General features: G+C 56.1%; 1 protein-coding gene across 1 annotated transcript; it reads right to left on the minus strand.

Annotated features, from left to right (window-relative positions):
* Positions 1-9,275: 9,275 nt before the first annotated feature.
* Positions 9,276-22,944, minus strand: SSC4D (scavenger receptor cysteine rich family member with 4 domains). The gene is made up of 11 exons (XM_074557324.1): positions 22,884-22,944; positions 22,376-22,513; positions 17,123-17,428; positions 15,883-15,954; positions 15,286-15,600; positions 14,480-14,560; positions 14,200-14,277; positions 12,587-12,898; positions 11,498-11,575; positions 10,480-10,807; positions 9,276-9,468 (listed from the first exon to the last, which is right to left on the minus strand). The coding sequence occupies exons 1-10, from the start codon at positions 22,942-22,944 to the stop codon at positions 10,491-10,493; spliced, it is 1,758 nt and encodes a 585-aa protein (XP_074413425.1). The 3' UTR covers positions 9,276-9,468; positions 10,480-10,490.
* Positions 22,945-23,041: the final 97 nt, after the last annotated feature.

The following is a 23,041-nucleotide window of genomic DNA, read 5'->3' on the forward strand; positions in this document are numbered from 1 at the left end:
CTCACAACCAGATCCCACTGAAAACCCTGCTCCACTCACAACCCACTCGCAGCACCGTTCCCCCATGGAGACCCTGCGGGTGTTGCTGTCCCTGAGGTCACTGTGGCACTGCTGGGCCAGGTCATGGTGACACATCTTGGGGTGATGTCCCCTGCTTTCCCCTGCCCCCTTTTCCCCACCATGGCCAGGTCCCAATCCACAGAGGAGAGCATTCCCACTGGGGATCAATGCTGGACAGTGACAGCCACCTTGGGCATTCACTTATGGATAACCCATGGGATGAAAACATGTCTGTTCCAGCCATGGGGAGAGCCATTGGGAGTTGTAAGACATCCTACTTTCCTAAAAAAATCTATGGATAAAGTGATGCTGAGAGGAGGCTACAGCACTGGGAGGAATGAAAGGCTTTAATGGATCCTGTTTTCCTGAAAACCCTCTGCATAAAGTGGTGCTGAGAGGATGCTGTGGCACTGGGAGAAAGGAAAGGGCTCTGATAAACAGTGTGATCCCAATGGAAGCACTTTATCCTGCTTGGAGAGAGCCAGGCAGTGCTGATGCACAGATAAACACTGTATTTCACGTGCCACATGTCCCTGGCCCTTCCCAAAGCCACTGTCCCTGCACAGGTGCTGTGGGATGTGTGAGGATGAGCTCAGAGGACTCAGCCATCCCCCTGTGCCCTGTGGTTTCCTTCTGAAACCTCACAGGAAGCCTGGGTGGCACTGGGACGTGCCCATGTCCTCAGGGCACTGCTGTGGCTGTCCAGAACCCACAGCCACGGCCTCACCCACAAACAAACTGGTTTGGGAATGCTGCTGGTGGCGAGCAACACCCTTTTGGGCCAAGATTTTATTGTGAGTTTAGCACTGCTCTGCAAAGAACAGAGAACTGCATCGCCTGGATTTGTGCACAAAATCCTCCTTTGTTTACAGCTTCCGAGAGCAGAAGAAATCCCCCCCACTCTGCTAAACAGAAGCAGAAACACGCCCAGATCCTCTCCATTTCCTCTGCAAAAACCAGCGGCTGTCTCCTCCCTCACACCCCGCAGCAGCGCACGTGGCTCGGGGTGAGAACAGCCTTTGTTTGTGCCCAGCCTTTGTTTACTGCCCGGCCATCCCGAGGAGAGATCCCTCAGACAAGGGCAGTTTATTCCTCTGCCCTGATAAAGGCTCATTCACCCTCCCCTGGGGGCTCTGGAGAGCTCCCACTGCACAGCTCTGGGTTGTTTTCAGCCTGGCGCCAGTTTTGGGACAGGGTTTGAGTAAAAAAGTGCAGAATGAAAAAGAATTATAAAGGAGTTTGGTTCCCAAATTAATTTTTCTGCTATTTCTTATCAATAATCTGGAGGTATCTGTGGGGCATCGCCCGAGCCAAGCGTGCTCAGATCTGTGAATGAATGAGAGCAGACTCATCCCCTTTTGGGTGATCCTACTGCATTTGGGCTGGATATATGCATCCTCCAACTTGGAAAATAAATAATATTATCCCTTGGGTACAATTCCTGGGTTCTCATGGACAATATTGAACACAAGCCCAGACCTGAAGAAGTGCTTTTGCACCTGGAAGATCCCCTGATTTCTCCAAATATATCAACAGTCCTAATAAAAACTGTTGCCTCTCCATATAAACCTTTGGAATCTTATCTAGTATTTTCCATAAACCTGGCACATTCTCAGCCAGCCCAACTCTGCTGATTTACAGTGACCCTGTTTTTGCCCCAAAACGAGCAAATACTGATTTATTTCTGTCAGAGCACCAGAGCCATAAATACATTTCCCAACGCAGATGATTTCCTTCCCCATCACAGGTCAGAACAGGATATTCATGATGCTGTAAATTCTTCAGAGTAGCAAATCTGGCTGTAATATTTATCTGCAGTGAATCCAGCCCCCTTTTTTTTGAGCTCTGATGCATAAATCAACACCCCTCAAACACCTAATTCCTCTGCTGGACAGCCTGGGCAGCAGTGGGGTGAAGGTTTGGTGCTGGATGGTCCAGGTTAGAAGGTTCTGGTGGGCCGCACGGGCAGCTGGAGGTGCTACCTGGCTGGACATCACTAAATCCCCTTTCCCCACCTCTGGTGCCTGCAAAAAACCCTCAGTGAGAGCCTGGGGCAGCTGCTGTGTTGGGAAATCATAATTGACCCAAAGGATGTGGGTCTGTTCTGCAGATGTCCCAGAAAAACCTAATAACCTGGATTCTGCCTGTGGGATTAAAAATATATCTCTGCCTTCAGATGTGCCACTTTGTTAATTCCTGTGGCCTGGAAGAAGAGTCTTTCCCTTTGCATTTTCTTACTTTCTCTGCTACGTCTTGTCAATGCCTTGTGACACCGTGAGGGCAGGCAGGAAATTCTCTGTGACTTGGAGTTTGCTTGGCTGAGCTGCTGACTGCTCTGAAAATGGATCCAGAAATCCTCACCCCTCACTTCCAGCAGGAGAACAACAGTCATGTGCCCCTACTTGTGCCTTGTCCCTCCATGTCTGCCTGCTTGGAGCCAGGGAGATACCCAGGGAATGGGATGCCCAGGGAAAGGGATGCTCAGGGAAGGAGATGCCCAGGGAAGGAGATGCTCAGGGAAGGGGATGTCCAGGGAAGGGGATGCCCAGGGAAGGGAATGCCCAGGGAAGGGAATGCCCAGACAAGGGGATGCCAAGAGAAGGGAATGCCCAGGAAAGGAGATGCCCAGGGAAGGAGATGCTCAGGGAAGGGGATGCCTGGGGAAGGGGATGCTCAGGGAAGGAGATGCCATGGGAGATGCCCAGGGAAAGGGATGCCCAGGGAAGGGAATGCCCAGGGAAGGGAATGCCCAGAATGGGAGATGCCCAGGGAAGGGGATGCCCAGGGAAGGAGATGCCCAGAATGGGAGATGCCCAGGGAAGGAGATGCCCAGAATGGGAGATGCCCAGGGAAGGAGATACTCAGGGAAGGGGATGCCAAGAGAAGGGGATGCCCAGGGAAGGGGATGCCCAGCATGGGAGATGCATGGTGCAGGTGTCCCAGCCTGTCCCCACAACAGGAGTTGTCACCACAGGTACACCAGCACACCTGCCACACCACCAGTGGCCTGACTGCTTGGTGTCTTCAGCTGGTGGGTGGCAAAGCTGTGAAGGCCAGGGGACACAGGGTGGCATTTCCCAGGGCTGGTGTGTGGCTGCCTGTTCCCACCACCCTAGTGCTGTGGCACCCTGGTCCCTTTCCCCCGTACTGCCCTGAGCCTGGCTGTATGACAGCAAGGGACACAACCCAGGAGCAGGACATGGCTGTCCCCTCTTTCCCTGCACCTCCCCAGCCCCTCACGGTGCAGCCTTGGCCCCTCCACCCTGACACAAACCAGAGCTGGGGGGTCACACCCAACCAAGGACCCCACAACCAACATCTGGGTGAGCTCAGGGTTCACCAACCCTCCCCAAAGCACCACAGAGTCAGAGGCTGCCTCACCTGGGGCAGGAGGGGATGGAGGGGCCGTGGCTGCTGGGGCTGATGGCAGACCCAGGGTGCTTTGCTGGGAGTTTCCTTCCCCCTGCCTGTGGAGCTGCAGCTCTTTGTACCCAGCCCTGGCCTTTCATCTCAGCCTTTCAAAGCACTTTCCAAGCTCAAATTAATTCTGCTGCAGCAGCTGCCCTCCCGTGCTGTTTAGCATAAGCTCTGTCTCCAAGCAGGGCTGCCCCTATTCCTCAGGGCTTCCAGGGATGATTTTCCCTGGAACCACCTCAAGCTGCTGAGATGGGATGGGATGGGAGAGCATCACCCCGTGCTTCCCACCCTCCCCTCATTCCCAACACCCACTAAGAACTGCAGCAATGCCCATGCCATGGAAAATCCCCTCTGAGCCTTCCTCCCTGCCCTGGGGAAGATGCTCCCACCTAAAACATGTCCCATGGGAAGCTGGGGTGCTGTCCAGGCGGTCACAACCCACTCTGGGTGCTGGTGGGGAGCTGGGGGGAGCTGGGATGCAGCATCCCAGCGGGAAGGTGGGCCTGGAGCAGGCAGGCGTGCTGCCTCCCTGCGGGGCATTAATAATTAAGCAGGCTCGTCAGGCTCGGATGGCAGCTCTTATTTAAGGAGCCGATATAAATACCGCCCAGACGGCTCTTACCCAGCACCTAAAAAAAGCCCTGCCTGTCTCGGGCCCTCCAGAAGCTGCTCTGAGCTCTGTGGGGCTGGGAGGCAGCACCAGGCAAGGTGGGGACAGGGCTGTCCCAGGCTCTGAGCCTGAGACGTGGCAGCATCTGGGGCAGATGCTGGAGCACAGCCCGTGCCTCAGTTTCCCTCTGCAGCAGGGACCTGCCTCAGCCTTTCTCCTGTGCAGCAGCAGGGGCGGTTGCTCAGCTCTGTGTGCTGGGTTGGTGGTGTCAGGGAGGAGCTGGGGGGATCTCTGCCCACCCACCACCCCACTCCACCCATGCCAGGGGAGATCTGCACCCTGTTCCAGTGGCTGCTAAATGTCCTTTGTGTTTGTGCTGGCAAGGAGTGATCCCCCAGCCCTGCTGTCACAGGTACCCAGGGACACCCCTCTGCACTGGGGTCAGGACACTCATCCCCCAGGGGCAGCTCAGTCCTCCCCTCTCCCTGCCCAGGAACTCCAGGACCCCCATCCTGGAGCAGCCCCATCCCTATTGAGGGGCAGGGGGGCTGAGGAGGGTCACCAGGGTTGGGAACTTGGACACAGCCACGTCCAGGGGAGCAGCAGGACCTCCCCAGCCTGGACACCGAGCCCCATGAGCGTGCTGGCCCCGGGGGGAGGCGAGGAGCCGGGGGCGGAGGGACAGGGCTGTCACAGGCAGCCTTGCTGCAGTCCTGCTCGCAGGCTCTGCAGCGTGACTCAGCACAGCCTCAGCGCTCCCGGCCCCACCGCCGCGGCCTCTCCCCCAGCCCGGGGGATGAACACACGCTGCCCACCTTCCCCCTGCCCTCCCACAGCCCCTAGCACCCCAAAACCACCCCCTGGTCCCGCTCAGCCCTGTCTGTCCCCAGCCCAGGGGCACCAGCAGCTCCTCCAGCCCCAGCGCAGGCAGGGATTCCTCCTCCAGGGCTCGGAGTGATGGAGAGCAGGGTGGGGTCGGTCTGCAAGCGCCCATCACCTCTGCTGTGCTCAGGGATCCATCTGGATCTGTCCCTTCCCACCCAAAGCCCCATTTGGGATCAGGGGAGCTCCTGTTGCAGCACCTCTCCAGGCGTTGGGAGAAAGGATTTGGGGTGGGTTTTTTCTTTTTTTTTTCCTGGGGGATGGGACTGAAAGAGATGTCAGGTCACACAGAACAGTCTGGAGATTTTTTAAAAGGATTTTTTCAGCTTCACGTTTGGGGTGTTTGGAGCCTGCCAGGATCAGCTTGTCCCAGCCTTTCTGTACACATCCTCTCTGCCATGACCTGAAGGTTACCGGGAGCTGAGGAGAGTGGCCAGAGGGGCTGAGATCCCCAGCTGTCCCCTCTGGCTGTCCCCACATCCCCAAGGACACTGCGTGGCAGAACGCCACCTCTGTGCTGTGTCCTGGGGTCAGGTGTCCCTCCAGTGTCACCGCAGCCCATCCACAGCCCCATGGCTGCCCCGGGGCCAGCTGGGGCACCGCGCTGGCTGCTCCCGGAGGATGCCCACCGGGTTAAACCGGGCACCCGGGAATAGCCGGACCCCCCCGGCCCGCAGGGCATGGCCCTGGCACACACAATCCCTGTGCTGCTGCTGCTGCCTCTCTCCAAACGCCGGCGGTGGCAGCGAGCTGGCTCAGCAGCCCACGTGGGGAGGCTCCTGCCGGGAGAGCGACAGCAAATTAAATATTAAAAAAGAAAGAAAAAAAAAAAAAGAGAGAGAGAGAGAGAGAGAGAGAGAGAAGGAAATTATAAGGAAATGATGGATGGGAGGATTTGCAGCCGGGTCCGTCTGTCCTGGCGGAGGGACCCTGCAGGCGCAGGGATGCTGGCGGTGCCCGTGTGGCCCCCGGCACGGCACGGCACGGCCCGGCCCGGCCCGGCACGGCTCGGGGGGGAGCAGCCGTGCCCGCGGTCCCCCCGCTGCCTTTGCCAGCCAGTCTAATTGCGCCAGTGACTTTGCAGTTCCCAAAATAGCTGCTGGCTCCGGCGGGTGACGCAAGCGGGAGCCGCGGCAGGCCCGGCGGAGCGGGAAGGAGGACGCTGCCGGTACCGGGCTGTGCGGAGCGGCCCCGGCGCCCGCCGCGATCCCGCTGGGTGACCTTGGCACCACCCAGGGCCACCCCCGCAAGGGAGCGAGGATGCGGTGCCGCAGGGATGCCGCAGGGAGGTCAGGTCCTCCCTCATGCATCCTTTCGGAGGAGGTGGTCCAAGGATGTCCGTGCTCTGCATCCCTGCCGTGTGTGGGTGTCCGCGTTCCCAAAAATTCTGGCTGTAGGGGCTGAAGCAGACTGCCCCCAGAGGGCAAATCTCGGGGTGAGGAATGCCCCTCCAGCCAGGGCAGCGGCGTCCTTGCAGCTCAAGAGCGTCGAGGAGTGAGGCGGGATCACCCTCCCTGTGTCCTCCCCAGGGAAACTGAGGCAGCAAGGAGGGCAGGGGAGGGCACAGTGAGCCGGGGCCACAGAGAGCCGGGGGACAGAGCAGAGCCCAAGGTCACCCAGGTGGCGCAGGGAGCAGCAGAGCCAGGGATGCTCCCGGCCCGGGGCTGCCTCGGGCACTGACTCACCGTGCCCGATAGCGCCCAGCTCCTCCGGTTACAGGCACAGGCGGGATTGCCTTAACCGGGCACGGCCGTGGCAGCGCTGGGAAGGGCACCCCGGGAGCGGGCACTGACCCGCGGGCCCCTCCTGCCGTCCCTGCAGTCTGCATACTCCTTCCCAGCCAGAAGCACTGCTTGTACTGGTCCCATACTGGTCCCAGAATGGATTGCCCATCCCTCACAGTACAGCTAGGGGATGATTTAATAATGAGTGTCCCCTCACCTGCCCCAGTTCCGGGGCAGCAGAGCTCCTGAGCCCCACACAGCACCCAGCCAGAGGCCAGCTTATTATTCCAGAGCGTGGCAAAATAATTAAAGCCTCCTCCATTTCCCCTTGCTCATTTGTGCTCCTTCAGCCTGGATTAATGGGTCTCTTCTCCCAGCACAGACTCATTCCTTATTCCTAATAGCCCATAAATCCCAGCCTCAAAATAACCCCAGCTTTTGCCTGGACCTGCTGAAATATTTATCCTCTCCCCCCTGCTACCCCCCACACCATCCCCTCTCCGGGGATGGGGAGAGGAACCAATCGATGACATCGACCGGTGTGGAGCTGCAGCTGCTCCGGGCGCCGGGAAACAGCTGACGTCGGCAGGAGGATGGGAGCTGGGCAGGAGCTTCTCCCGGCTCCCCCGCAGCCGCTGCAGCCTGGCTGTGCTCCCGTGGTGGGATGCTCTCACACCCTTGGCACCCCTGCACTGGTACACTGCTCTAGAGCATCCTCTGTGCTGTTACTGAGCTCCAGAGCACCCCCTGTGCTGCTACCGAGCTTTACAACATTCTTTGTGATGCTGCCCTGCTCCACAACATCCCCTGTGCTGTTACTGAGCCTCAGAGCATTTCTCCTGTGCTGCTACCGAGCTCCACAGCATCCCCTGTGCTGCTGCCCTGCTCCAGAGCATCCTCTGTCCTGTTACCGAGCTCCAGAGCATTCCCTGTGCTGTTACGGAGTCCACAACAGCCCCTGTGCTGCTGCCCTGCTCCAGAGCATCCCCTGTGCTGCTTTTGAGCTCCACAACATTCTTTGTGCTGCTACCCTGCTCCAGAGCATCCCCTGTGCTGCTACTGAGCTCCAGAGCATCCCCTGTGCTGCTGCCCTGCTCCAGAGCATTCCCTCTGCTGGTACCCTGCTGCAGAGTATCCCCTGTGCTGCTGCCAAGCTCCAGAGCATCCTCTGTGCTGCTGCCAAGCTCCAGAGCATCCTCTGTGCTGCTGCCCTGCTCCACAACATCCCCTGTGCTGCAAATGAGCCTCTGAGCATTTCCTGTGCTGCTGCACCCTGCTGCAGAGCCAGGGCACCCTGCACCCCGCTGTTCCTTACCCCAAGGCATCCCCCTGCTGGTACCCTGCTCCCCCCCTGCCTGCCGCTCCCTGCTCCCAGAGGAGCAGCAGGTGATGCCCAGCTTGTCTGTGGAGTGTCTGGGGGGATCCCTGTGGATCTCAGTTCATCCCGGGCTGGCTGCAGGAGAAAAGGCTGGGGGACAGGGAGGCAGCTGCTGCCTTTCCTGCCTGGAAACCCTTTGCTTGCTGGGTTGTAGGCTGTGAAAGGCAGAAACTCCAGGATACCAGGACCTGCTCTTCCCAGCTCAAAGCCAAGAAGAGCAGGGTGTGGGGTAACTCCAAAAAAACAGCCCAGCTCTGCCAGCTCAAGGCACAGTCCCCAAGAAAAACAGGGAAAACCCATCCAGCATTTCTTATCTTCCTCCTCAAGAGGCAGCAGCTTCCAGAGCAACTCCTGGCCCCACTCCCATCTCCCGCAGGCACAGGGAGGGGACAGCAAAGCTGGAGGAGCCCCCAGCACCCTCTGACCCATCCCCAGCTGGTGTGGGCTGTGGGATGGGCTGGGAGCTGCTGGGACAGCTCTGTCCCCTCCTGCTCCCAGCAGGACCAGGCACTGCCCAGCTGTCCTGGAGGCAGGAGGTGAGGTGGAAACTGAGGGGACAGGACATGGGAGCACAGGGAAAGGAGGATTTTGTTCCCACACCACCTCCCTGCCCTCTCCCAGAGCTCCAGCAGGCCTTGAACAGCTGTGCTGCCACAGCCTCCCTAGAAGATTCTTCCATGCCTCAGTTTCCCCACTGATCCCAGTCCAGCTCTCCATCAAAGTGCTGGGAAAGCTCTGTCCATGGGAAGTGGGAGAGAAGCAGCCAACAGGAGCCTGAGCATGGGGCCAGGGCCACCCCACAGCTCACGTGATTGCCAAATCCCACTGGGAACAAACCCAAAGAAAATCTAACCTCAGCCCCTGAGCCTGATGGGCTTCAGGGTTGTACCCCAGAGCTGGGATGGGGAAAGGTCCAAGCTGAGCTCTCAGCTGGGTGGGATTTAAATTAATTTCAGCCCCCCTGAGCAATTTGAGCCAGGGATTTGGGACAATTTTTTGGCACCAAGAACTGAGCTCTCTCCTCCAGTTTTGGGGCATCTCCTCTTCTCCAGGTGTTTGCTTTTACCCAGGGCTTTGAGGGGATGACAGGAAAACAAATCAGCTCTCAGAGCACTTTCAAAGGGCTTTTATGTATTCACAAAAACAAACCCACACACATATAAGAAAAAAAAAAAATTGGAAAATGAAAAAAACCCAACCCAGGAATATGCACAGTCTCTTATCAACAACAGAATTGCACAGACAGAGGAGTGAGCTCTGTGCCACTGCAGGAGCCCTTCCCCACCCTTGAACCCCATCCATGAGAACATGGAAATCCTTTTCCCAGTGTCCCAGTAGGAATCAAACACTTGGTGGTGAAGGTGACTGGTGCTGCAGGCTGGGTCTTTCCACCTGAGCTGGGAGGAAAACAGCCTTTATACCCCAAAGGCAGGGCACAGGGGAAGCTGCAGGCTCCTGGGTCCCTTTCTTTGCTCTGGGAAGGGATTTGGGGTCTTCCCTATGGTTTTCCATCTGCTTGTGTCCTGTCTGCCAGCTCCCTGCCCGCCCTGGGAGCTTTTGGGACAGAGCAGCCAAAGCCAGCACAGGATGGAGAAGGATGGGGGGACTGCAGGGTATCCCCATCCTTTCTCACTCCCCAGGAGGCTTTTAGGGCATGGACTGGCTGTGCTGAAGCCCCCCAGGAAGGGAAATCTCATCTGAGCTCTCCTGAACCCCCCCAGTGTTTGCAGAAGGAACAGGTGAAACAGGCACAAGGATTGCAGATGGTGTGAGATCCAACGCCTGCATTTCTGCTGCATGGGAATGGGGGAGGAATTGGTATTTCTGATGCCAAAATGGGAAGAAAAAAGCTGGTATTGGGATTGCTGGAGGGCTTGCAAAGCAAATTGCAGAAGAACATAACTCACTGCAGAGCCACAGGAGCATCCTGGTGTGATTTCAGCCCCCTTTTTACATTGTCTGAGTATAATTTAACATCATTTTCACAGCAGAAAATCCAATTTTCTTTCCCCATCTCTTAAGAAAAATGGCTGAAACCAACCAGATTTCACACCAGAAGCAGTTTTGTTTTTCCAAGGGGCAGTCTGGGGGTGGGAGGGGGTAGAGGAAACTTCAGCCACTATTTCAGCAGCTGAGGAGAACCCAGTGCTCACCCAACCCCTCCCATTCTCTGACCCCAAACATCCAGTTCCTGGGTAGCAGAGCTCCTGAGCCCCACACAGCACTGAGCCAGAGGCTATTCCAGAATGTAGCAAAATAATTAAAATTGCTCATTTTTGCTCCTTCAGCCTCCTATTCTCAGACCCCAAACATCCAGTGCAGGGAGTGCATCCAGACCAGCACCAAGGGTCCAACCCCTCTCTGTGGCACTGCCACCAGCTCCCTGCAGCCTCCCTGTCCCCCCTTACCTGCGGGAGGGTCATAGGATGTCACAGACAGCACCGGCATCCTCGGAGTGGTCGCAGTTGTGGACGTCCCAGCGGATGTGGGAGCAGCGCAGCAGCGAGGGCTCATGGCCCTTGCACTTGAGGTTGTCCAGGAAGATGTAGCCGGTTCCTTGGCCATAGTGAGCCTCCCCCCAGGCTGCCAGGGCGTGCCCACAGCCCAGCTGCCTGCACACCACCTTGGCATCCCGCAGGTCCCAGGCGTCATCGCACACGGTGCCCCACTGGTGCAGGAAGAACATCTCCACGCGCCCCTCGCACCGGTGGCTGCCGTTCACCAGGCGCAGGGACCCTGGGGAGGGCAAGGGGTGAGGCAGCTCCTGCTTGTGCCCCACTCTCCCTGCCTGCCCTGGGGTCAGCCCAGAGCTCCCCTACTGCCTTTGCACAGCCAGTAATGGGGGGTGACCCTTGGAGCATCATGGAACAGACAGTTCCCACTTCTGTCCCTTTGGTCACCTCCTCTCCCCACCTTGATGTCCACCATCTCTGCCTGAACCAGCCTTGGGGGCACCAGGAGAGGCCGTGACTTAACACTGTCATCAGTTTTCCCCCTCCCCATGATGTCACCCTGGGTTTTTAAGTTCTTCTAAGCCTTCTGATGTAGACATTCTTGTAGCCAACTTTCTCACACGCTTTGTGTAAATAACTCATTGTTTTGCATTCCTTTATGGAGGAGGAGAAATTTGATGGACTGTTGGTCTGTCTAGTGTCATTGGAGAGGTGGCACTGTCACCCTCCAATCCACTGTCACTTTTGGAAAACTATAAATGTTGGAGTCAGAAAATAAACTCCCCTTTTTTCTTCACCTTTAGAACAGCGGCGTGCGCTTGTGTTCTTTCGTGTCCTATAGCGACATCATGGGCTGCTCCAGGCACTGCCAAATCTTCTGCCTCTGCCTGAGCCATTTATTTTTCCACCCTGTGCCAGCATGGAGCATTGCCAGGGCTGTCACTGTGTCCCCAGGTGACATCCCAGTACTTACCCTCCTTGGGACGAGTTGGGGCCAACGTGGTGGTTGTAGCAGTGGCCTCTTGGAAATGGTCATCAGTGTCATCAGCACCTGGTGCAGTTGAGGAGAGGTGGGAAAAGTGACTGAAGGGACAGGGTTGGGTCAGAGCTCCCCAGCAGTGGAGTGGGATGGCAGCAGGGATGTGGGGTGGGATGTGCAGCCATTCTGCACAAATGGGGGCCACAGGGGATGCCACACTCCAGCCATCACCCACACCACGGCACCAACTGCCACAGCTCATTCTTCATCCCCACCCCATTTGGGGGACCCCGTTTCCCACAACCAGCCTGAGCACGGTCAAAATCCTCCCTACATCCATTGACTTTCCCACTGAGCTGGGCTTCATCAGAGACCTCCAGTCACTCTCTGTTCCAGATTGCGATGCAAGATGTTTTCTATTACCATCTGTATGGCAGTTGTCTTTTGTCACGTGGGCAGTTTGCCTTATCTCTCTCTCTGAGTGACCACATTCACTCCTCCCTGGGAGGGGACATCTGCTGATAACAGCTATTGAATGTCCCTGCATGGCTGATAAGAACTATAACATCCCACTGGGAGATGCTCTGCCCAGAGGGAGGAGCCAAGCATTCCTACATGGATATAATCTGGAGGTTCTGGAACACCAGCATGGCTTCTCCACTGGATTCCCCAGAGGAACAGCAGCTGCCTCTTCTCCCACTGGATCTTCAGAGGAAGAATCCATCCTTCTCTACAGGATCCCTGCTCCAGCAGAACCACCCCTGACACTGCAGGAGGGCTGCAGCCACAATTCCAATGGGGCTGCCACCAACACCCTGACCCACAGGGTGTCAGGTTGGGTTCTGACTCTGTCAGTGCTGTTCTAGTGTACTGCATTGTTTATTTCATCATTTTATTTTTCTTCCCTATTAAAGAACTGTTATTCCTGCTCCCATATTTTTTGCCTGAGAGCCCCTTAATTTAAAATTTATGGCAATTTGAAGGGGTGGGGAGGGTTTACATTCTCCATTTCAGGGGAGGTTCCTGCCTTCCTTAGCAGACTCCTGTCTTTCCAAACCAAGACACCCTCTCCCCCCGTCTCACCTCGGCAGATGACACCGGCATCCTCGTGGTGGCCGCAGTTGTGCTGTCCCCAGCCCAGGTGGAAGCAGTCGGCCAGGCGCGCCTCGCCGCCGCCGCAGCCCACATTGTCCAGCAGCACGGGCCCGCTGCCGTAGCCGAAGGAGCCCAGCACGGTGGCGGCCAGGGCGCTGCCGCAGCCCAGCTGCCGGCAAACCACCTGGGCGTCGGGGAAGTCCCAGTCGTCGTCGCACACGGTGCCCCAGGTGCCGCCGTGCCGCACCTCCACCCGCCCGCGGCAGCTCCCGTTGCCGTTCGCCAGCCGCAAGCCGCCACCTGCGAGCCACGACCCGGGGGGAGCAGGGCTCCACAGGGGGGCCAGTGTCCCCTGCTGACCCTCTGAGGGCGTGGGGTGAGCCCCTGGTTTTCGGGGTAAGCCCTGGGGATGTGAGTGCAGCTCCCTAGGGGTGTGGGGCAAGCCCTTGTGGGCATGGGGTAACCCCTGGGGACATGGTTTTTGGGGTAAGCCCTGGGGATCTGGGTGCAACTCCCTGGGGATCTGGGCCAAACCCCTGTGGGCATGGGGGGACTCTCTGAGGTATGGGGTAACTCCTGGGGATGTGGGGCAATCCCCTGTGGGCATGGGGTGAGTCTCTGGGGTATAGGGTAACCCCTGGGGTCATGGGTGCACCCCCCTAGGGATGTGTGGCAAACCCCTGTGGGCATGGGGTGACCCCTGGGGATGTGGGTACACCCCCCTGGGGATGTGGGGCAAACCCCTGTGGGCGTGGGGTGAGACCCTGGTTTTTGGGGCAACCCCTGGGGATATGGGGCAAACCCCTGTGGGCATGGGGTGAGTCTCTGGGGTATGGGGTAACCCCTGGGACATGGGTACACCCCCCCTGGAGATGTGGGGCAATCCCCTGTGAGCATGGGGTAACCCCTGGGGTCGTGGGTGCAACCCCCTTGGGGTGTGGGGGGAATCTCTGGGATACGGGGTAACATCTGGGGATGTGGGTACAACTCTCTGGGGATGTGGGACAAACTCCTGTGGACATGGGGTGAGTCTCTGGAGTATAGGGTAACCCTTTGGGGATGTGGGTACAACCCCCTGGGGGTGTGGGGCAATCCCCTGTGGGCATGGGGGGAGTCTCTAGGTTATGGGGTAACATCTGGGGGCATGGGTACAACCCCCTGGGGATATGGGGCAATCTCCTGTGGGCATGGGGTGAGCCTCCCGTTTTTGGGGTAACCCCTGGGGACATGGGTGCAACCCCCTGGGAGTGTGGGGTAAATCCCTGTGGGTATGGGGTGAGTCTCGGGGGTATAGGGTAACATCTGGAGAGCTCAGTGTGACCATGGGGATGTCAGCTGAGCCCCTGGGGACACAGGACGAGTCCTGGTGATGAGGAGTGACACTGGGTACATGGGGTGATACCCAAGCAGCACTGTGAGCATGGAGCAATCCATGGGGATGTGGGATGAACCCTTGAGTGTCATGGGGCGAGCACCCTGTGGGCATGGAGTAAACCCTGGAGATGTGAGATAATTCCTGGGGCATGGATTGAGCACTTGGAACATGGGATGACCTTTGGGGACATGGGGATGTGGAGCTCCAGCAGCAGCTGCACACTTACTTTCCTGCTCGACGGTCAGGAGCATGGTGGTGACCACCTCGGTGGCCTGGGAGGGCTGGTCCCTGCTGTCTGTCACTGCTGGGACAAGCGTGGGGACATGTGGGCATTGAGGGGTCCTGACACAGCACCCACTGCCCCTGTTCCAGTCGGTGCCAGTGACCATCAGCACTATTTCTGTCCCCTGCCATGGGCAGTGTCACCCCTCGAGTGTCACCCATGCCTGGCTGGGGCACAGAGGACATAGAGGGCACAGCTTCCCCCCCCATATGGGACCTCCTACCTGTGGCCGTGGCTGTGAGGGTCTCCTCAGAGTCCAGGGCCAGCGAGGTGGTGAATGATGTGATGGTGGATGTGTCCAGTCCTGTCGTGACACAGAGGGACAGAGGTGACGCCTGGAGATTTATCATCAGGATTCATTAGCATTCATACTTCATTATCCCCTGCCCCTCTAAGCAAGGTCTGGGCGTGGTGGTGCCATTGAGGAGGAGCCAGAGGGGATGGGGATGTTTAGGCAGGAAAGGGACAGCCTGAAAAAATTGTCCCTTTTGTCCTACATCATCCCCTTTGTCCATTAACAGTGAGAAAGGGAAAGCACTGGCGCTCACTGCTCCCGTCATTAGCCACGATAATGAGGGAATTCAGGGGGATTATTAAGATTATAAACAGTAATCAGTGGAGGATGGCAGGAATACATCATTTCAGGAGGGGAAGGGGAGGCAGGCTGGGCCTGGCACCGTGCCCAGCCCCTGGCAGCCTCTCCCTCCTTCCGGACACAGGCAGCTCGTTTGCAGCTAGCAGAGCAGGGAAATGGCAGAGGGAAGTGCAGGATGGCAGATGCATTTCTCTGGCAGGAGGGGCAGGTGCATTACCCCTGCAAATCCCCACCCTGGTTGTGCTCTGGGCTCTTGCTGTGGGGTTGCCACTCTGGAATACCATGATGAGTGTGGATAAGGAACAAGGATGCTCCCACAGCACAGAGCCCTGCCCAGCCTTGAGCATCTCACCATCTCCCTGAGGCCATTTCTGCTTGGAGAACAGGCTGTCCCTGGGTTTGTCCCCACCCTGAAGCAGTGCCCTGCCTGGTACCTGCACAGATGACCCCGGCATCCTCGTGGTGGCCGCAGTTGTGGATGCCCCAGCCCAGGCTGTAGCAGGCAGACAGGAAGGGCTCGCTGCCGTCGCAGTTGACGTTGTCCAGGAGAATCCGTCCTGTTCCATAGCCAAAGTAGGCATTGCTCTTGTAATCCAGGGCTTGCCCACAGCCCAGCTGCTTGCAGACCACGCTGGCATCGCTCAGGCCCCAGTCGTCATCGCACACGGTGCCCCAGCTGCCGCGGTAGAAGATCTCCACCCGGCCCTGGCAGGTGTCGGGGCCGGCCACCAGGCGGATGCTGCCGTCACCTGGGGGTGGCAGCACGAGGTGAGAGGGATGTGATGTCCCCACACTGCCACCGTGCCCGTGATGGCAAAGGAAATGAGTGAGAAACAGAGGGTAAGGGGCAAAGCTTTAGAGCAATGGGGCTTGCGAAGCTTGGGAATTTCTGGGGTAGGATGTGGCCATGGACAGCACAATGATGGGGTTTGGGGGTCTGCAGCTCAGAGAGGCTTCAAGAGGGACAGCAGGTGACAGCAGGGGACACTGCCCTCAGGCAGGGTGTCCCTGCTGCAGGCTGAGCAGCTTACTTTCCCCATCCTGTACCGAGGCTGTGAGGGTCCTGGTGGTCGGTCCTTCGCTGACTTGCGTGGGTGAGAACTCTGCAAAGGGAAGCAGAGAGGTGGCACCTGCTGCTGCTGCTCCACCTGGGAGATGGAGGGATCCCTCCCACCCTGCTGCTCCAGGAGGGTCTGCACCAAACCAGCCCCAGCTGAAAACAGAGGGGTTTGCAGCTGCACCAGAGATCTCTGCCAATGCCTCCAGCCTCTCTTCTGCCCTCAGACCCAGCTCCCCACCTCCTTTCTCTCCCCTTCCACCTCTCCTCTCCAATAATGCCATGATTTATTTTCCTGCTCAATCCGCAACCTCTGTTCTCTGGTTGCTGTCAGTACAACCTACCACCAACCCAGCATCCCCCTGCCTTTCCATCCCTCCTTTTCCAAGCCCTGCTTCTGCAGGACGTGGGGATTCACAGAACAGCTGCTCCAGGTCTGCAGAGCCTCCCTTTCACAGCTCACTGGTGCCTGGCTGATGAGCAAACCTTGCACAGCGAGGGTGGAACGTGTGTGGGGTACATAAGGGTCCTCACAGAGCCGTTCCACTTTCATTTGCCAAGTTCAAACACTTTCCACTGCTTTTCTCACCTTTAGGAACATCTCCTACTGAAAAGCTCAGCAGTTTAAAGAAACACAAGTCAAAAGGGGAAAGAGCAGTTGGGCAGCAACTGACTCAGAGGCAGGAGCGTGGGTGGGCACGTGCTCCTTCCCCAGGGATCGTGCAAAGTCCCTGATCTGGGAGTGACAAGGAACACAAAGCAGGCTGGTCACCTTATGGAGCTGGGAGGTGACCTGGATTGAAGAGACGGGTGAGAGGAGAATGCAGAAGATGTTTGTCTGACCCAGGTCAGAGAACCAGGCTCTGAGACTCTTGGGCTCCACCAAGGCAGAGTCAAAAGGGGAAAGAGCAGTTGGGCAGCAACTGACTCAGAGGCAGGAGCGTGGGTGGGCATGTGCTCCTTCCCCAGGGATCGTGCAAAGTCCCTGATCTGGGAGTGACAAGGAACACAAAACAGGCTGGTCACCTTATGGAGCTGGGAGGTGACCTGGATTGAGGAAAGGGGTGAGAGGAGAATGCAAAAGATGTTTGTCTGACCCAGGTCAGGCTCTGAGATAAAACTCTTGGGCTCCACCAACCCCACTGCAGCCCCAAGTCTTGCCCTCCTCAGTAACCCTGTGCTCTCCTTGCCCCCGAGGAACCCACCGTCATTACCATTGCACACCACAGCCACATCCTCATAGTGGTAGCAGTTGTGGATGCCCCAGCCGTGGCTCCAGCACTCGCTCAGGGCCGCCTCTGAGCCCTTGCAGTCCACGTTGTCCAGGAAGATGGGCCCGGTGCCCTGGCCGAAGGTCATGGCAGCGGGCAGGGTGATGGCATGGCCACAGCCCAGCTGGCGACACACCACGTTGGCATCCACAATGTCCCAGTCGTCGTCACACACGGTGCCCCAGGAGCCATTGTAGAGGATCTCCAGACGGCCCTGGCAGCGGCTGGGCCCGTTGGAGAGGCGAATCTCTGCGAGGAGGGCACAGAGAGCTCCCTCAGCAGGCAACAGGCCGTGGGGAGCAAATCTACATCAAACTCCTGCTCCTTAGATAAAATCATGAGGATCTCCAGCTGGCCCTGGCAGCGGCTGGGCTCTCTGGAGAGCCAGATCTCTGGGAGGAGGGCATAGAGATCTCCCTCAGCAAGCCATGGGGAGCAAATCTGCACTAAACTCCTTAGAGAAAACCATGAGGATCTCCAGCCAGGCCTGGCAGCAGCTGGGCCCGCTGGCAAGGTGGATCTCTGGGAGGAGGGCAACACAGAGCTCTCTCAGCCTCCTCAAGGGGAGCAAATCTACATCAACTCCTTAGAGAAAATCATGAGGATCTCCAGGCAGCCCTGACGGCAGCTAGGCCTGCTGGAGAGGCCGATATCTCTGGGAGGATGGCTGGGCCCGTTGGAGAGCTAGATCTCTGGGAGGAGCGCACACAGAGCTCCCTCAGCAGGCAACCTCCTCATGAGGAGCAAATCTACATCAAACTCCTTAGAGAAAACCATGAGGATCTCCAGCCAGCTGGGCCCACTGGAGAGCCGTACCTCTGGGAGGAGGGCAACACAGAGCTCCCTCAGCAGGCTGTGGGGAGCAAATCTACACCAAACTCCTCCTGCTCCTTAGAGAAAACCTCTAAGGAAAATCTCTACATCAATCTCCTGCCCTTTCTCTGTGGCACAAGGCTGTTGTCATCTTATTGCAGGGGTTCCATACTGTCATTTCCTTATCACAGGAGTTTCACACCTTCTTGGTGTTTCTCCTCAGAGTACTGACCCTGTTCTTCACAAAGCAGCCAGCTGACTCCAGTTCTCTTCCCAGCCACCCACCCCACTCTTTTATAGCACTCTTCTTTTCACTGGTCACAGCTACGGCCTCTTAAAGTCAGGCCTGCTCCTAATCTTTGATAATTGGCCCAGCTGCAACTCCTTAGGGGTGAGATTACTTTCTACACTATCTTTATTTTCTTATATTCTATCCCCCTGCACAAGGCAGTAGTTGGCTTGGTGCTGCTCTGCTGGTGGGACACGGGCTCCCCTCCATCTGCTGGCAGCTGTGGCTGTGGACACACAGCAGATCTGAGTCCAGGAATGAGATGCACCATCACCAAGGCCAGGCTGGATGGGGCTTTGGACAGCCTGGCCTCATGGAAGGTGTTCCTGCCCATGGCAGGGTAGAATTAGATGGTTTTTAAGGTCCCTTCCAACCCAAACCATTCTGTGGCTCTTTGGTGCTCCCATCATCTCCCCTGCTACTGGCCAAAAACTCAAGGGTGAAGGAAAAAGCAGACATGTGGCACCACATCTTGACTTAAATAGGTGACAATTGACAAGATGCAATTAGCAAATTCTTATTAACCTCAATGAATGCATCCAGAGCTGGTGGGGTGGATGGAGATGATCTCTCAGGCTGCTGGTGATGGGGAGCAGGCATGGAAGTGCCTGGGGTCCACCACATCAAGGGAATTATTTACTTGTCTGTGATACATGGCACGGGGACAGAGACTCAGCAGGAGGTGAAAAAACTCTCCTCTAAGGAAAAATTCTCCTCTCAGGATTATTAGCAGAATAAGGATGATAAAGAATCTTTATTTTCTTTCTACAAACAAAGTTTAGCTTCTTATTGCCACTTTTTGTTCCAAACCAATATATTTCCTTTTTTAAATTCCCCAAATCCTTTCTTTTACCTAAAAATGCATTTTTCAACTACAAAACTTCCTGGAGAAAAGTGACTTTCAGAGAAGAATCTCACCTGGGAATGGCAACATCTCAGGCTCAGAGGTGGTGCCTGCAAGGGAGAAGAGGAAGGATCAGATCTCCTCAGAAAGGAGTAGGTGCAGCTTGGAGAGTGATGGCAGCAGGGATGGGATGGGATGAGATTGGGATGGGATGGGATGGGATGGGAGTGGTGGGGACTGGCAGGACCCAGCAGCCCTTGGCTCCTTCCCTTTCCTGCAAAGTCCTGGAGTTTATAGGGGAAAAATGAACACCCTTCCCCAGGGCATCACTTCATCTACTTCATGGGTGGGGAAACTGAGGCACATGAGCGACTGTGACTCTGGTGGGATGTGAAGCACAAGGTGACATGTGTGACCCTGATGAGCCCAGTGGCTAGCAGAACCACTCCTGTCTTGGGCCAGGTCTTGGGGACCTTTTTGTTCACCCCTGGCCCCATTGCTGCCTTGCTGTGGGCCCTGGGCAGTTCCTGCATCCTCCTGTACCCATCACCCCCATGGAAAACTTGGGTGGTGAGATGGGAACAAGGAAAATCAACCCCGCCCAGCTTGAGAAACCCAGTGGAGATCTGATGGAAGCCTTCTGATGAAACCTTTTCTTCTATTCTTTTAGTATAGTTTTAATGTAATATATATTATAAAATAATAAATCAAGCGTTCTGAAACATGGAGTCAGATCCTCATCTCTTCCCTCATTCCAGAACCCCTGTGAACGCTGTCATAGATGGGGGGTTTGGAATGAGATAAATTTTAAGGTTGCTTCCAACCCAAACCATTCCATGATTCTGTCATGCCTCCATGCTGATTACAACACCCAAGGGCTCATCAACACCTCTGGTGCCTCTGTGGCCTCTTTTCCTCCCACTCCCTCAGACCAGCTCTGTCCTGCCTCACTCTCAGCCCACCAGCAGTGATGTGAGGTGTCACCCTGTTTTTTTAAGATTTTCCAAGCCTTGTGATGTTGACATTCTTGTAGCGAACTTTCTCACACGCTTTCTGTAAATAACTCATTGTTTTGCATTCCTTTATGGAGGAGGAGAAATTTGATGGGCTGTTGGTTTGTCCAGTGTCACTGGAGAGGTGGCACTGTCACCCCTCCAATCCGCTGCCACTTTTGGAAAACTATAAATGTTGAAGTCAGAAAATAAACTTCCCTTTTTCTTCACCTTGAGAACAGCCGTGTGTGCTTGTGGTTTTTTGTGTCCTGTAGTGACATGGAGGTCAATCCCTGCTGCTCTGGAGGTGGATATCACCACTGTGAGAAGCAGTGTGAGCCTGGGGGACAGTAGAGCACATGAGCCCACCTCCCTTTTCCTTGCTAGGATGTTACCTGGGAGACCATTAAGTCAGCCAGAAATCAGGGCTGTCAAAGAAAGACCTAGAAACCCAGGAGAAAGGAGAACAAGGCAAATGTCTGGCTGTATCCATGACTTAGCAGGGATGCTGGGGTGAACATCAGCAGCCAGGGAGCTCCAGCGTGGTCAGTGCCCCTGCCCTACCCAGCTGGAGCAGGCATGGAAAGGGATGCTGTGATTCCAGCAAGAATTGGGGATTAAACAGGTGAGACCACGGCAGCAGAGAGGACAGGGGAGGATAGACCAGCCCCATGGGCTGGACAACAGGGTAGAGGTAATTCAGCTCACCAAAAGTGGGGAGATGTGTGGGTTTCTAGGAAGAGTGTTTGATCCTGGCTTGTATTGATTTTTAACACCTAGTCCACTCCAGTGCCAAGAAAGCAGTGGATAAAAAGGACATTGATAAATATTCATCTCCCTTTGAGTCAAAATCAAAGCTCTGAAATATTCATTTAAGAGCATCCTCCAGCAAAGTCAGGAGAGATCTGAAAAGAATATGCCTGGTGTGTCTACAATAATAAGGAACTGTCTTTTTGAGGAGAGATGGAGCCCTCCATGTGTCTCTGATCCAGCTTCACAAAACCAAAGGAAAAAGGGAAACTGCTCCAGTAAACAAAACCACCAAACGGGAGGACAAATGGCCCTTCGTTAGCGACTAATCTGTGCCCATTAAGGAGGAGAACCAGGAGAGCCAGGCGATGCAGGGGACAGCGACAGAGCCACCAGGGTCCCCACACCTGAGTGCGAGCGCGGATGCTGTCACAGCATCCCGAGGGGGAAGGGAAGCACCAGTAGAGAGGGTGGGAAGGTAAAACCCGATTTAACTCAATTAGGATGTCTGAGTACATCTGAATTCCCAGTTTTCCCGCTGGCTGTGCCTTGGTGGGTTTGTTGAGGCAGGAATGCATTCCCCGCTGTAATGACATGGATAGAGTCACACTGGGATCACCTCGCTGCCACAGCACTGATGTGGACCTGTCTCCCAGAGCAGGAATGGCTTTTCCCAGGTCTATTGAAATGCTTCCTGGCTGCACAGTGCCTGCCAGGAGAGAGCAGAGCCCGTTGTTCTCAGGGGATGGGTGTTGTGGACATCTTTTATGAAAAATCCTTTCCTTAGGAGTTTTCCTCCTGAGAAGCTGAGAGGCCTCAGGAACAAAATGTAAACAATGATTATCTGCTGCTGTGGAATGCAACAGGTGCATCTGTGATTGGCCCATGTTAGATGTTTCTAATTAATGCCAATCACAGCCCTGTTGGCTTGGACAGAGAGCCCGAGACAGAGCCTTTGTTATCATTCTTTGATATTCTATTCTTAGCAAGCCTTCCGAAAAGGAAATCCTTTCTTCTATTCTTTTAGTATAGTTTTAATGTAATATATATAATAAAATAATAAATCAAGCCTTCTGAAACATGGAGTCAGATCTTCATCTCTTCCCTCAACCTGAGACCCCTGTGAACACGGTCACAGGATGGGTGCTCATTCCACCCCTTTTCTTGGCAGGACTGGTCCCACAGGTCCTGGGGAGCAACTCCAGGAGCATCCCTTGGCCATCAGCATCTCCCCGTGGGTGCTGCCTGCTCCAGAGCCCAGAACTGCTCTGTCACCAGTGCTAGCAGCACCTGCCCCATTCCCCTGCCTGCCCTGCATGCTGGGCCTGCCATCACAGCCAGGTCACGATGGGACATGAGAGCTGAACTTGCTCCCCCATCCCTGTGCACACTCAGGAATGTAGGGGACACCACAACAATCCTGTGCCCGGAGAAAATCTGCCCACAAATCTGATGGAGAGGGATCACGGTGCTTAAACCCCCTCCCACTGCCCCAGGCTGGAGCTCACCGGTGGGGCTGAGGATGAAGAGGATGAGGAGCGTGGCTGGCATCAAGGAGAGAGGCAGCACCTCGGTGTCCGGACAGGGACCGAGGGTCATTGCTGCTGTCAGCCCCTCCTGCAGGCGAATTTCCAGAGGACACCTCCCTGAAACATGCAGACAGCAGAGTTAGTGTGGTGGCCTGCAGAGCCTGTGGTCACCAAGGGCCATGCAGGACCTGTCACTACTCAGTATTTCCAAGAGCAGTGACCAGAAGACACATGAAAATCTGGATTAATTGACAACAAGCATTTTTTTTTTTTTTTTTTGAGTGGCAAGATGAAGCTGAAGGGCCATACCCCACCTGGGAGATCAAACTCAGCAACAGGGAATGAGGAAGAGATTCAGTATCTTAAAACCCCATTTCCCCCTCATTTACTGCTCACTGCCAAGGGGTGGATTCCCGGCTCTGTCTCACTCGCAGGCTCTCTGGGAAGGGGATGGGTGCTGGTCCAGGACTCCTCTGGGATCCCAGACCCGCATCCCTGCTCTCCCAGCGGCCGGGCTGGCGGCAGCGTGGCTGGGGGAGCAGTGCCATCGTGAGGATGCTCCCGCCACCGGGAGGATGCTCTGCCATCCTGAGGATGCTCCCGCGCAGCTGCTCCAAAGCCGGGCTGTCAGGCTCAGCTCTGTTG

The sequence above is a fragment of the Zonotrichia albicollis genome, chromosome 22 (genome assembly GCF_047830755.1).
Source record: "Zonotrichia albicollis isolate bZonAlb1 chromosome 22, bZonAlb1.hap1, whole genome shotgun sequence".
In the NCBI taxonomy this organism is placed as follows: Eukaryota; Metazoa; Chordata; class Aves; order Passeriformes; family Passerellidae; genus Zonotrichia; species Zonotrichia albicollis.

Excerpts from the sequence above, each read along its gene's own strand:
- SSC4D (XM_074557324.1), bottom strand. The coding sequence starts at position 22,944 with ATGGCACTGCTCCCCCAGCCACGCTGCCGCCAGCCCGGCCGCTGGGAG. Across the intron at positions 22,514-22,883 it reads CTGGGAGAGCAGGGATGCGG|GGAGGTGTCCTCTGGAAATT; the intron begins GTCTGGGATCCC and ends TGCATGTTTCAG. Across the intron at positions 15,955-17,122 it reads TGTGGCTGTGGTGTGCAATG|AGTTCTCACCCACGCAAGTC; the intron begins GTAATGACGGTG and ends TTCCCTTTGCAG.